General features: G+C 38.9%; 1 protein-coding gene across 6 annotated transcripts in view; it reads left to right on the top strand.

The window, feature by feature from the left end:
- Positions 1-13,371, top strand: part of Slc26a7 (solute carrier family 26 member 7) — a 112,193-nt gene extending 98,822 nt beyond the window's left edge. For all 6 annotated transcript variants that reach the window (XM_038347318.1, XM_038347320.1, XM_042055968.1 and 3 more), the window contains 5 exons: positions 851-899; positions 7,821-7,921; positions 11,332-11,386; positions 11,468-11,571; positions 12,913-13,371. In XM_038347318.1, the coding sequence (XP_038203246.1) occupies positions 851-899; positions 7,821-7,921; positions 11,332-11,386; positions 11,468-11,571; positions 12,913-12,948 (345 nt within the window). In that variant the 3' untranslated portion in view covers positions 12,949-13,371. The remainder of the gene's footprint in view (positions 1-850; positions 900-7,820; positions 7,922-11,331; positions 11,387-11,467; positions 11,572-12,912) is intronic.
- The last annotated feature ends 934 nt before the right edge of the window (positions 13,372-14,305 follow it).

Below are 14,305 nucleotides of genomic sequence, written 5' to 3'. Positions count from 1 at the left end.
GGCTAGTCCCCAGATTCAAGCACACAGTGCAGATGTCATTGTCTGAATACTTCATAAAGAAAGACTGAACCTTGGGATGTAAGAAAAACCTGATAGAAGTATGTGATCCATTGCACTGGTCAACACACAGAGGAATCGATTGTTTACTCAGCCTTAAAGATGAATACACAGAGAAACTGTAAAAGCTGTGATTAAGAGTGGACACTTGGAAGGGCACTGGCTTCGATTCCAGTCTGAGCTGTCCCTGGCTTTGTGACTTTGGTCCTGTCTTCTAACTTTCTCATCCTTGACGCCCTCATAATGGAACAGAAGATTAGTAACTTCACAGGATGCTTCTGATGATTCAGCTGTTATTGTCATCAAGTCTTGGGTATATAGTAAACACTGAAAACTACCCATCACCATCAACAACCAAAATAAGGCACACTTTTTGATAAACAGATAGCTGCCATTTCTGAAACCTCACTGTTAGCGAAGCTGAGCTCCATGGTACAGAACTGCTTTGTTTTCACTCCTTGACATCTAGCAACTCATAAATGTTTCTCAGGCATCTTCATGAGGCTAATGTGTATAAAATAATTTGTGATCTCAGATCAAAACAAATTCGGTCTTTCAAAAAAATGTTCTCACATCTAATTCAGTGAGCAAAGTCCCCACTGAACTCATGTATACTTACTTCCAGCCCATAATTGTTTCTTCATTTCCTGGTCCAGTGCTCACAGCATCTGAAACAAGCCTTGAGAAAAACATCTGAAGGCGCTCGTTGTTGTCACTCATGGCGGAGAAAGGAATGGGGGTGTGTTCAGTAGTTCCACAGCATTTTCACGCTTTCCATTTATTTTTCTTTCAGTGTGAACAGAACACCTTGCTCACTCCCCTCTCCAACGGCAACTGCAATGGTGAGTTGTAAGCAAAGGTGGTCTCAATGTCGTGAGTTGAGTTTGCACAGTGGACCAAAATCCCCTTCTCCTTTCCTTCTCTGTTGGCCTCCCACTACCTTTTGGGGTTTCCTTGTTCTTCAGCTAGAATCTCCTTTTCCCCCATTCCTTTCCCGTTCTCCATCTCCCCTTTCCTTTTCCCTCATTCTTCCTTCTCCTTTTCATTTCTCTGCCTCTCTCCTCGCACTTCTTCCCCCATCTCTATGTTTTTCCTCTCCCCATCTTCTTCCATCTCTTTTCACCTCCCACTTCTTTCTCCTTCCCCTGTCCTTGCCTCTATCAATCTCCCTTTCCTTCTCCTTAAACTGAATATCTCAAATATATATAGTCTTAATATAGATCAACCTTTCCCCCAAATATTTTCTCATATATTTTATATTTCTACTTCTCACGACTAAATCAATTACAGGCTCATGCTTTCCTAGGATAAATGTCAGGTGACAGGAACAATGTTTTAATGATATGTCCTTGATAAAATGTCCAGGTCAATATTTACTCTCTAGAACTTAATTCTCCTATAAGAGCATGAGTTGAGTTGACTTTCCTTCAATGTATAGAAACTGAAAGGCACAGGAGGCAGTTATACACAGCTGTGCAGTATGAGTGAGACAGTCCCAATGCATAACACTGCAGAATGAGTGACACCATAGAGCAGTAAGTACCTAGAGCAACCAGGTGATAAAAGACAGTATTCATAAAACCTAAATCATATCTAGTCAGAGGACTCAAATCTCAATACATTGATGTGAAATTATACATTACATGATTTCAGTATCATTAGTTGGTGAGAAAGCAAAAAAACAAGGGGAGGGAGAAAATTGTAAAAATCTGTTGAAGTGAATATAAGCATAATTCATAAACATGATGTGAAGTCTTTCAGGCTCTTTTCTCTGGTGATCATATACTGGGACTATAACATAAGTTTCAGTATGTTTCAAATAATGGAAATTATGCGTCCAGATTTACTTGCTAATATGCAATGAATATGTAATTCATTTAAAAGATGTGCTCATTTTATTTTTAATTATGCGTATGTGTGTGGGGAGGTTGAGGGTGGGGCATGTGTACATGAATACAGGTACCTGCGTGGGTTAGAAGAGAACACTGAATCTCTAGACCTGGACTTAGAGACAGTTGTGAACCACCCTTTCAGGGCTTCTAGGAACCAGGCTTAGGTCCTGAGGACTAGTACAGGCTCTTAACCACTAAGACTTCAGCTCCTAAGCTGTAAGCTTTTACTAGAAGGAAGTTTAGAATGAGAAAATAACCCCAGAGTCTCATTGTATTTGAAAATTAGTAGATAGTCCTTGTAATTATAATTATCTTAAGAAGAAATCATAGTGGGAAGTAGAGAAGAAGGTAGATTATAAGAAAATGCTATAAAAATATGGTACTGATAGGAAACTTATCAACCCCATTTACCAACCGTATTCATTCCCTCCCTTCTTTGGGGGCTCCAATTTATCCTCAATCATCATCAGCTGTTCCTCCTTTTCCTTTTGGTTCTCCTCGCCCCTCTTATTCAGCTACAGGATTCTGCCCCCACTTTTCTAAGCCTTCTGTGGATAGTCTTGTTCCCAGTTTCATCTCTAAACCTCTACTTGGGCTCACCGCCTTATGGTGTCACTTCTGTGACCCCTGTCCTCATTCTCATTCAAAATGAATCAGCATGACTCTCAGATTGCTTTCTTTTGTTGTGAGACAAATGGTGCTGAAGGTTCAAACTTTCAAACAGGGAACAATGGAATCCACGTGTGTTCATAAAGGTTGCTGTGTTTAAACTACAGGATGGTAAGTTAAATGTGATGAGCAACCACCTAGGAGACATTCACGTGGTTTAAGGGATAGAAAATAGGAACCAAAAAGGCTCAACCAAAGTGAGACATGGAGCAAGAAAAGCACTGGGTAAGAGAAAAGTAAAAAAAAATTCCCCTTTTCCAACAGCATTTGCAGATGCATAGTTGACATAGTTGACCACAGCCTGGGTATAATTGCCCACCCACACCTGCCGGTTAACCTCTGAAACCTGTTTTGTTGTTGTTGATAAAGCCCACCATGCACCACCAGCTCTGTGGGGATAGATTAGTTGTCTCCTTTGCACATGGTCCAAGTTTACCTCTTTTGCTGATAGCAAGCTCTTAACTGTGTGCTCTCATTACTCTGATCTAGGATGGTGCAATTTGTATTGTGCTACTTGATTTTCTTAGAAACATGGAACACAAGATTATATCCATAAATGAGAGCAATGGTAAGGTCGAGGAGATATGGGAAATGAAAGTTAATATTGCTTTTGGAAGATTTCAGAAATGTTTGTTGTATTTAAATTTTCATCTCAGGGAATCAAAAGTATCTGCATTAGGATTTTTTTTGAAGGGAATGTTATTAGTTGATATCTTTAAAATATCTAAATAATACATGGATTGATTTGTTTTATTTTAAGTGGTTTGAAAAAAGAGAAGCAAAAAGAAAACCATGTATAAAAATAAAAGATGAAATGAACAAGCATAGATAGACTCAGACAATGGAAGAGACATCTTGTATCATGGTTTATAAACTCCAAGTATTTTATAGTAATCTATAGCAACATTGTGAAATAATTACAAGAAAATAACAAAAATTGCAAGAAGATAACAAAAACGGAGAATATAATTTAGCAGTGGAAAAACATAAGGCAGGATCGAAGAGAAAAACTTCCTCAAAAACATGCCAATGTCATTTAGTTGTCCATTTACAGTCGTAGACGGCATCATTAACAATCTCCCAAGCTAATCAATACCTTGATTGTTTGCATTGTAGCATTTGCAAATTCAGACTGACAAAAAGTTATGGTAGTATCTTAGAAAAACATTTACTTGATAATCCATTCTAAGGATTAATTTGACTTCAGTAAACAAATATATCATGATTACATAATCATGGATATATATTGAGATGTTCAAAACCATGACATATGTCTTATAGATAAAAGTTATATAAATTCTTGAAGAACATTATTGTATTGACATGTTTTCTAAATTTCTAACAATTTATTTTAGGTTACACCTTTTTGTCGTAAAGTCTTATTTGTAAATATTACTATTATGCTGTTTAGAAAAGAATTAAAACATGTATATATGGGTATCATTATAAAAACTGAACAGGTTGTATTTATATATTTAGTTATATATACATATACAACTTAGTACTATATACTATATATTTAGTAGTAATAGTACAGTAAATTATATATAATTAAATATATTTTATATAATTGTAGCAAACTTTGTTTTCAACCACCAGCCCATAAATAACAACTTATTATGAAAGCTTGGCCATTAGCTTAGGCATGTCTCATTAACTCTTATAACTTAAATTAGCCTGTTTCTATTCATCTACATTCTATCATGCGGCTCGGTTACTTCTACTCTGTACTGTATGTCTGCTTTCTCCATGTCTGGCAGGCAACCCCAGCTTTCTTCCCAGAGTTCTCTCTCTGCAGAGAAACACCGCCTACACCTCCTGCCTCGCTGTTGACCATTCAGCTCTTTGTCTCACCAGTTACAGCAACCCATCTTAATTTTGATCAGTGTCTTAGGAAAGGATGATGTGCTATGGTGAGTCGTGAGGACTCTCATGCCAAGATTCATCATGTCTCACCAGCTTCAGAGCTGTTCCATGTAGAGGGATCATTGTACATGCCACCTGTCTTTCTTGTAGTTTTTCTTGGTTGTTTTCTTCATGCCTGTAGTCAAGATATTCAGGAGGTCTCCTGCAGTCAAATATGATCTTTATTAACTTGGAAGGAATCCATATCTTTTCCTTTCCTGTGGAAACAAAGGCATAACTTCTTCCCCAAGGTAACATTTTCTGACTTCCATTTGAAAGTTAAGACAGCCCCAAAATATGCAAGCTGGTTCAATTTAATAGCTCTTTTGACAATCCAATCTTTCTCAGCAACTGTCACTTCTTGCCCATTAACATTTAAAACATTTAAAAAGTTAACAAAGAACTAATATGGTCCACATGTCCTGTATTACGGTATTCTCATTCTTATGTAGCTTATTTCTTTTTTTTTTTTTTTTTTTTTTGGTTTTTCAAGACAGGGTTTCCCTGTAGTTTCTAGAGCCTGTCCTGGAACTAGCTCTTGTAGACCAGGCTGGCCTCGAACTCAGAGATCCGCCTGCCTCTGCCTCCCGAGTGCTGGGATTAAAGGCGTGCGCCACCACCACCCGGCCCTACCTTATTTCTTTTATATTACTCTACTCTTTCTCTAAAGACTTTATTATTATTTTAAACCGTTATTCTTCTATGACCATCTATACCCATTTTCTTTTTTTTTCTTCAGCATCTAAGCACATTTAACCGTAGTATATCTTCTCAGAGGTTTTTTCAATTTAGACCTGATTTCTATGCATCTGCAGTGCTTCTCCGAATGCAGGATATGAACCTGAAAGGACTAGAATATAGCTGTGTGGCTCTGCCTAGCACACGCCACTGGTGGCTGACTCCTTCCCCCTCATGTTAGTGGACACTAGCAGGAGCTGCTCCTAACTGTCTCAGCTGCACCTAACCATCACACCTCTGGGCAGCTGTTGTGTCCACAATGTGGTAGGCATTTTTTACCCAGTGCAGTGACAGTCGATGTGTGCCACAGCACATTAGGGCCTTTTAAAGGGGCCTCTGTACTCCATGAGCAGCAGGCTCCGTGTCTGGGACATTTACAACTTTTTCAGTCTCTATGTGGATTTATGTCCCCATGTTGGGCAACAAATGTAGCAAGCTTCCTTGTTGGACTATCTTTGTCAGCCTGCAAATAATTACCCAGAGACTTAATATTAATTTTAAAAGCTTGGTCTTAGTTTAGGCTTTTCTCAACAAGTTCTTATAGCTTAATTAATCCATATTTTTTCAATCTATGTTCTACCACATGGCTCAGCTACCTCTTCTAATTACGGCATATCCGACTTGCTCCAAGTCTGCTGGCAAGAGCACACTTCTAGATTCCTCTTCTCAGTCTCCCCGCCCCCTCTCTCCCTCTCTCTCCCCAAGAGTGGAGCTGGGGAGATGCATTCCCAGTGGGATGAGCTGTTTCTAGCATACTGCTACTGTAAACAAGATACATACAATTTTATTCTCTAAAACCAATATGTTCAATAAAATTTTCATAGGAAACCCTCAAATATAGAATTACAGTGTATGCTGTGAACATTAGTCCTGTTAAATGTTTAGTATCTAACTTAGAAAATATATGTACACACACACACACACACACACATATACCATGTGTGTGCCACACATTTATTTTTAATTACTTGATACTTAATTGTTAGAGACTTTTTAATGACCAGATTAACATTCCACTGTGCAGTGGAATGAGTATTCTTTACTTGGAATGAACATTATCACTTTCCCTGCTTCTCAGTTGTTCCCCATCTCTGAACCAGGAGCACAGTCTATGGGAGAGAATAAACAAGAATCCCTGTGGTGTGGAGATCAAGTCTTGCTGTTAGGCTAATGTTGACAACAAGGACATTTACTCAAAAGGACCTAAGTTGTAGCCGCTTTCGGTCTTGTTTGAGGTGCTGATGAATGTCTTAGGGAATGAAGAAACAGTGGAAATCTCCAAGAACGCTTTTCATTCTTTTTCTGGGAGAACAGAGAAATAGGAGCTGGAGGAGCAAGGGATCCTGGGTTTTCACGTGTTAAAGTGCCTCCTGTGGCTAGAACAGACATTTCTATCAAGGCTGCCAGTGAAGGAAACTTTCTTTGATCACCCCAAGGATATTTCCCCATTTTATAAATTCCTATTGCTTATCATTTTTTATTTACTCTTAGATCATGTCTATATCAGTTCTATCCAGTTTATTAGCTCCTTGAAGAAAGGAATAGGCTCTGGCTCATACTTGTTATTATCTGCTACATATTTGAAGATTTCTCAAACATATTACATTCTCTGCAGTTAGTTTAGTCAATTAGTTAAAGTGATCTGAACTTGTAAGTCGGAAACAAATCCTTTATTGGGACAAGACTTTTCAAATAAACTAGGCACTTTGCAGTATTTTCCGGGCAATAATTCTTGTGTAAAAATTTTCAGTATGTTTTATATTTCCTGATCACCTGTTTTCATATCTATACAGTAGGCACATGCTGTTTAGTTGGTTGTTGTTGGTTTTTATAGGGCTGGGGGAACTTGGGGCACAGCAAATGCAGATTCACTGAGAATTAAGTGAAAATTAATGTTAGCCCTTACTCTGGATCTATCTTATGGGGGGAATTCCCCTCTGTATCTTGTGAATATGTTTCATTACCATTGGCCAGTAAAGAAGCTGCTTTGGCTGATGGCTCAGGTGTATTCCTACCTAGCATTTATATCTTAAATTAACCCATTTCTATTAATCTCTGTATCACCAAGGCTGTGGCCTACTCGTAAGGTTCTGGCGTCTTTCTCCTCTGGCAACTACATGGCATCTCTGACTCCACCTTCTTTCTCCCTGCATTCAGTTTAGTTTTTCCCGCTTAATATTCTGCCCTGCCATTAGCCAAAGCAGCTTCTCTATTAAGCAGTGGTCATAAAACATAGTCACAACATACAGAGAGGAATCCTACATCACCTACCAGCCAAAGAAGCAGTTGATTTGGATAGTGCACCATTCAGAATGTTTGCACTGTGCTTAGAGATAGCTTGCTGGATATCCTTTCATATTCATTTAGAGTTCTCCTGTCCGTCTAATAAAAACAACATAGAAAAGCAGAGCTCAGAAATCGTTGGTAACTAACTGAAATTTCAAGAATGAAAGTTCAGAATTACTGTTTGCCATGAGGTTGCCATTGCTTTGTTACCGTTCACCAAGGCAGCAGCAGAAGAAACACAAACTCTAACTACAGTTTCTGTGTCTTCTACAGAGGAAGCTTCCCAGCCCTGCTCCGGTGAGAAGTGTTCTTTGGTCCTAGATTGCAACGGCTTGACCTTTTTCGACTACACGGGAGTCTCTACGCTTGTTGAGGTATCTACATGGCCTGAGTCAGGCCTGATTCCTTCCCTGCAGTAGCAGGAGTTTTCCTCAACCGTCTCAGTGACAAAGTCGTAGCCCCTTTCCCACAGGGGACATAGAACAGTGCACCTTATGCTACAGTATGGTTGTTTCGGAAGATCTGTCTGGATTCTAGATCTATAGGTTAAGGGGTCAAAGTAGGAGGAGTGAGAAGGCTGAGATTGGAGTAGTATCAGGCGTAATATCTGCCAGGAAGTGAGTTTTCATTGCTTCTGAGATGGAGAAAAGCCCCCTCAGGGTTGTAACACCCAGCTAATCCTCCCTGAACTCTGCTTCTGCCTGCTCCACTCCCTGAAACTGCTGCATTCGCTCCCCTCTTCATGCTGTGGCCCTGAACTGTAATGGAAGTTCAACTCACACAGAGATTCCCTCTTTTTATCTTTCTGTCTACCTGATGGTTTTTTTTTTTTTTTTTTTTTTTTTTTTTTTTTTTTTTTTTTTTTTTTTTTTTTTTTTTGTTGTATTAGCTTTGGGGCTCCGGTTTAGTGTGGGGCATTCACTTTAGTTTTCCCCACCTACCTAAGTTCTGCCCTATCAACAGGCCAAGGCAGTTTCTTTATTCATCAATGGTAGTCACAGCATACAGAGCAGAATCCCACATCATTTAAGTACCTAGCCTTTCTTCACTGGAAGACCTTTGTGGCTGGTGTTTTTCTTTTCTCTGTACTGTCTGAGTCTGGCAGTTAAACTCCTAGAATCTCACTTAAAATTCAATTTCTGAGGCCTGGCTATGGTCCCAGGTCTTCCTTTTAAACTCTTATAGGAGACTCCTGCAGGTGGTCTGTGGACTACATGGAAAGAAACATTGTTTGGACTCAATCAGTTAGGCCTGTGTGTGGATTTGTTGTTGTTGTTGAATTGCATTTAAATTTTTGGCTGAGATTGTTAGTTGCCTTCTCTAGATGTTTGAAAACATTTCTTAGAATTGGTGAAGAGGACAAAAAGGTACCTACTGCCCTTGAGCTCAGGGTTGAAGGCTGACAGTTAAGATGAATCAAGCAAACCAGACACTGGACATGCTAATATATGGAGGGTTTTGTTTTGTTTTCCTTGAACTATGGTAATGGATTAAAAATTCTATATGCTGGATTAAGACAATTGATACAATTTATTTTTAAATTGGCAGGAAAATATACTTGCACTTGACATGGTATTTTTCCTTGTATATACAAGGCTGTCAAGTTTTTTACCTGCTTCTGTTTTCCTGACCATGTGACTGTTTGGTTTGTTGCGTCATGGCTACATTATAATGTGTGTTAAGAACTGGCTTTAAGAACAGAAAAATTCTGGAGTCTCACCCACCCAATACTAGTTCTGTGCTTGGAGATAAAAATCTATTCTCATTCTTTCTATTCCCCCATGTAGTGTGTCATATGTGTGAGTGTGGACACATGAATGATACATGTGTATGTCAAAGGTCAGCTTCAGGTTTCAGCTTTTGCTTTTAACCTTGTTTGAGACAGTATCTCTTTGTCATATGCGGAGTAGCTAATGTGGGAGTTACAGGGACTTTTCCTGTCTCTGCCTCCCATCTCTCCTCAGGAGCCATAGGACTGTCCTGCCTATGGCATCCAGCTTTTAAAATGTCTCCTCTGGGGGTTCAAACTCAGGTCTTAGTGCATGTGTGACCAGTGCTTTACCTACTGAGCCATCTCCCTGGCTCCCATTTCTTTGCCCTTCTATACACTAGAAGTAGAGTTCTCCACATTATCACACTGTGAGCTCAGAGATGATGTATGACACAGAAAATACTCAGTAAAGAAGTGCCCAGCATAGTTAGGAAGCACCCAGTAATGCCAACATTCAGTATTACTTTTCTCACATTAAAAAGTCATTTCTTGAGTTAGTGAGTTGCCTCGGTAGGTAAAGTTGCTTGCCAGAAGCCTGGCAATTTGAGCTGATCTCTAGAATTGCATAAACATAAAAAGAATGAACTGACTCCACAGATTTTTTTTAAATCTCCATCGCTGTTGTGTGCGTGTGGGTGGCACAAACATACAAATATACACACAGTAGTACAATATGTGTATATGTGTGTGTGTTTGGATGTATATAGACATACATACACCTATATTTAAAAGTTTTAAAACCATTTCTTAAAGTGCAAATAATATATTTGCAAGAAAGATCATTTCTTAGTGTCAGCTACTCTAGGAAAGAATCTAGAGCTGAGAGCAGCAAGGTCCCTCCAGCCGTGCCGGCTTCCCAGCGTCTTAGCAATCCTCTGGATTGTTTAGTTACTTCAGCATGAAGAACAGTGCTGTGATCCTGGAGTCCTGCACGGAAAGGAACTGAGTGACTTCTATTTATTCTTTCACTGGGAACAGGGGTAGGGGGTGGGGAGTGGGGGTGCAGTTCAGTGAAATGGAGATTGTATTTATCAACATCAACAAGTCACCCAAAATAGCATTGTGTTTGTGCTCCATTGGGCTTTAGAGAAAGCCAAACACTGAGAGGTCACCTTGAATTAATCACAATCACATTAACTTACAGAAGCAGGAGTCATTCATTCAATGTCAAAGTCAGAGCCCACGTTTTATTTTTTTGTGTTCTTTAATTTATACTAAAATCATCACAACTGTGATTAATCTACTATTCTCATTTTGAAGGAATGACTTACTGATGGAGAAGGATGAAAGGCATTACGTATATATAATGCACATGGTTACAATACATTCTAGATTGTATTGTAAGTACTGCTGGCATGTCTTTCATATAAGATGCCTCACTACCACATGACCAGTTCCAGCTGTAAATGAACCTTTGCATGCACATTAGGAAAACTTCATGGTCTTATTTTGCTTTTGATGAATTTAAGACCAGTAGTTCATAAACTGATTCTGGTTGAGGTGTCTAGGAGTTTAAGAGTTAAGGGCTTAGTGCACTCACACGTTTTCACCTTAATGGACTTTTAAAACAGGAAAAATTGGTTCAGGTTATAATGAGGTTTAATAGCTGGGTTTTACTGAGTCAATGAAATATTCCTAAATGATTAAAGTTAGCAGGCTAGCACCCTTCATCACTTCCACAGATTGGTCCTTGACTTTCTGTAAAAGATGTTGACAGCAATCTTATATCATTCCTACAGGGGAGAAAAACTGTTTTCATTTTTTCTAAAGAAATGATAATATGAGCAGCTACATTTAGTCTCCGCAGAATACATGTTTCACTGTATGAATCTTCTAGAGCTTACTGGGCATGGCCTTAACTGTGTAACAATGCCTCCCTCTGGTGGTTTGACTTCAGACACACTGTTTTTATCATTTGTTCCCTGGGAATTATCCTACTCTCCCCAAATCTAGTTCCTCCCTGCAGTCTGCTATCCTGAACTAACCATAAGCGTGTTCCTTTACTTCTTCCAGCTTTACCTGGATTGCAAGAGCAGGGATGTCGATGTGTTCTTAGCCAATTGCACAGGTAAGAGTGTGTCATCGGCTGACACCAAGTGACAGCTTCGGCTGTCCCACATGTCTTCACACATCTCGTGCTTCCCTGCAGCATCCTTAATGAAAGCGATGACATACTGTGGAAACCTAGACACCGAGAGGCCGATTTTTTTTGACTCAGTACCTGCTGCGATAAGTATCATCCAGGCAACTAAGGTGAGTCAGCTAAGCTAGCAAGCACATGCTGTAAGGAAAACTAGCCTACATCATCAAGGGTTTGGGATATTATAGTAGTTCCCTCCCCACTGGTACCAAAAAAATCCATGAATAGTCCTTCCTTTTGCATCTGACAATTTACTGTAAGTAAAGGAATGAGTCTATTCCACTTTGTAGGCAAGTTATGAACAATTGTCAAATGATTGGGACCTTTTAATGCTGTCGTGGATTAGAGAATTTGATGTCACCTATTAGGTGCAGATTCTTTGCTTTCATGGCCTTCCAAGATCCACTGTCCTGAAAGCTGATCTTGGCTTTCTCCAGTGCAGAAATACTAAGTATAGATTTTAAATATATTTTTATGTTTATATAGTCTTGTCATTATGATCATTTATGTTGTTATTTTTTAAAATAACAACAGAGTCCAGTGGTTACATGACTTCAAGAAGACAAATTACTGTGGGGTATTGGCCTTTGGGTTTAGTTTTACAATGAATCCCAGAGCTATGGTTTCCTGCAATTTTACTATAACTTTTGTATCATTTTGCCTTCCTCTTCCCCAGGGTGGCATTAGTGCTTCCTCCAGTGAGTTTTGTTATTTTCAGTCAGAACAATTTGCAGTTCCCAAATAATAACTGCCATTATTAACTTTTATTACCTACTGTGTTCTAGAATAGTCTAAAGGCCTCGCTCATATTAACTAAGTAAATTTGCCACTGCATATGAGGTAGATACTCTCATTTAGCCAGTTTTTAGAACCAGGAAATGGTGTGGTAAGTCCTTCTTTATGTGTTTCTTTTATTGGTTAATGAATAAATCTTTTTCAGCCAGTGGCTTAGCAGAATAAAGCTAGGTGGGAAAACTAAACTGAATGCTGGGAGAAAGAAGGTGGAGTCAGTGAGAAGCCAGGTAACCACTGCCAGAGACAGACACCTGCCAGAACTTTACCTAGTAAGCCACAGCCATGTGGTGATACACAGATTAATAGAAATGGGTTAGTTTAGGACATAAGAACTAGTCAATAAGAAGCTAGGGCTAATAGGCCAAGCAGTGATTTAATTAATACAGTTTCTGTGTGGTTATTTCTAGTGTGAGCAGCTGGGAATGAGCAAGCAGCTACCACCAACAAGGCAAACCAAGTACAAAGGAGGTCACACCATCTAGCGTGTGACAGTCAGTCATGGCCCTTTGGCTTGGGGCCCACAGCGCTGTGCTCTTACACCTCTGAGATGTCCATTTTCATACCACGACCTGTGGCTGGCTTATGCTACTGCCGGTCTTCTATTGTAGTACCGATTAGGGGATTTGTGAGTGATGTGTGCTTATTTCTTCCTTTTTCAGAATCTGAGCAAGGCCAGCGATCACAGCGAAGTCTAAGGCCCACTCAATGCACATCTCATCTTCATCAACTGCCCTGAAGAGGCCAGATATTGTCATTTTGCACAAATATTGGTGTATGGATGTTGTATATGACCTCTATTCCAATGAGAATAATAAGAGTTAGCAACTGCATCGCCAGTGATCAAGGCTTGCTGGCCCCTTATTTTTCTAATCTTTCTTAATAAACAGATTCATTTAGTTATTTTATATAGGAATCAATATGCATGCAGCTTTAGTTTACTAAATAGTAAAGATGCATTTATTTCCTTTTATGAGAGTATTTTGTATGGTCTGACTTCTATTTTGTTGTAAGCTAACAAATGGAGGAACACTTTGATCAGAAGTGGTTTTGACTATTTATAAGCCATTTGTAAAAAGGAATAAGATCATGTAACTAATACATAAAAAGAAGTTAGCAAATGTGCCATTTTCCGAATGTTTTTACTCCATTGATATTCAAACATCAGTAAGATAAAGTATCTCCATCTGCAGTGAAGAATGAAATCCACAGAAATAAAGCCACTGGAACAAAAGACAAACCAGAAGACAGCAACGTCAATACTCATCCACACCATCACTCTGGCAGTGTTCTCGTGTTCAGCTATGCTTTGTGTGTGGCAGAAAACTGCTGTTTTAGCAAAACTGAGTTATTGCCATTAGTCTGCTTCATTGTGAGTACTGGAAGCCTTTTGGGTGTCCTGTCGGACAGCTCTCCTCTCTGCAGTGGCACATGGAAGATGTTCTGCCTGCAGCCTGATTTCTACCGCAATCAGAGACTATGAGAATTTAGCATCTAATATTTTTCAGATAGGCTCTTTTAGATAACAAAGTATTGTGAGTTGAGTGGTTTTATGCTGTTTTTATACAAGATTATTTTTAGAAATTGTGAATTTTCTATTTGAGAGACACCAAGTCAATAAAATGTAATTGGTTATTTATCTTTACCAAGATAGATAGATGGATAGTTAGGTAGATAGATAGATACATAGATAGATGATAGATAGATGATAGATAGATAGATAGATAGATAGATAGATGACAGACAGACAGATGGCAGATGGGTCTCCCTTGTATATTTCCATTTTCTTTTGATAGAGGTAAACTTGGATGTGATTATCTGTTAATTTACCAAAATAACAGGATAAATGGCAACACTAAGAGCAGGATAGAAGTGTAAGCATTTTTATGCTTGTATATTTTATTTTTAATTATATACAAGTGTTCTATCTCACAATTTTCTAACAAATCATCTTACATAAGAAGTCATAGATTACAATTATTCCTTATTCTTAATGGCATTTGAACTATTCTAGAGAGTAACACTATCAAATAAAGTCAGGTACTGCAAAGAGAG

This window comes from Arvicola amphibius, chromosome 11 (assembly GCF_903992535.2).
Source record: "Arvicola amphibius chromosome 11, mArvAmp1.2, whole genome shotgun sequence".
In the NCBI taxonomy this organism is placed as follows: domain Eukaryota; kingdom Metazoa; phylum Chordata; class Mammalia; order Rodentia; family Cricetidae; genus Arvicola; species Arvicola amphibius.
Note: the sequence above shows the minus strand (reverse complement) of the source record. Positions and strands in the feature narration are given on the sequence as shown.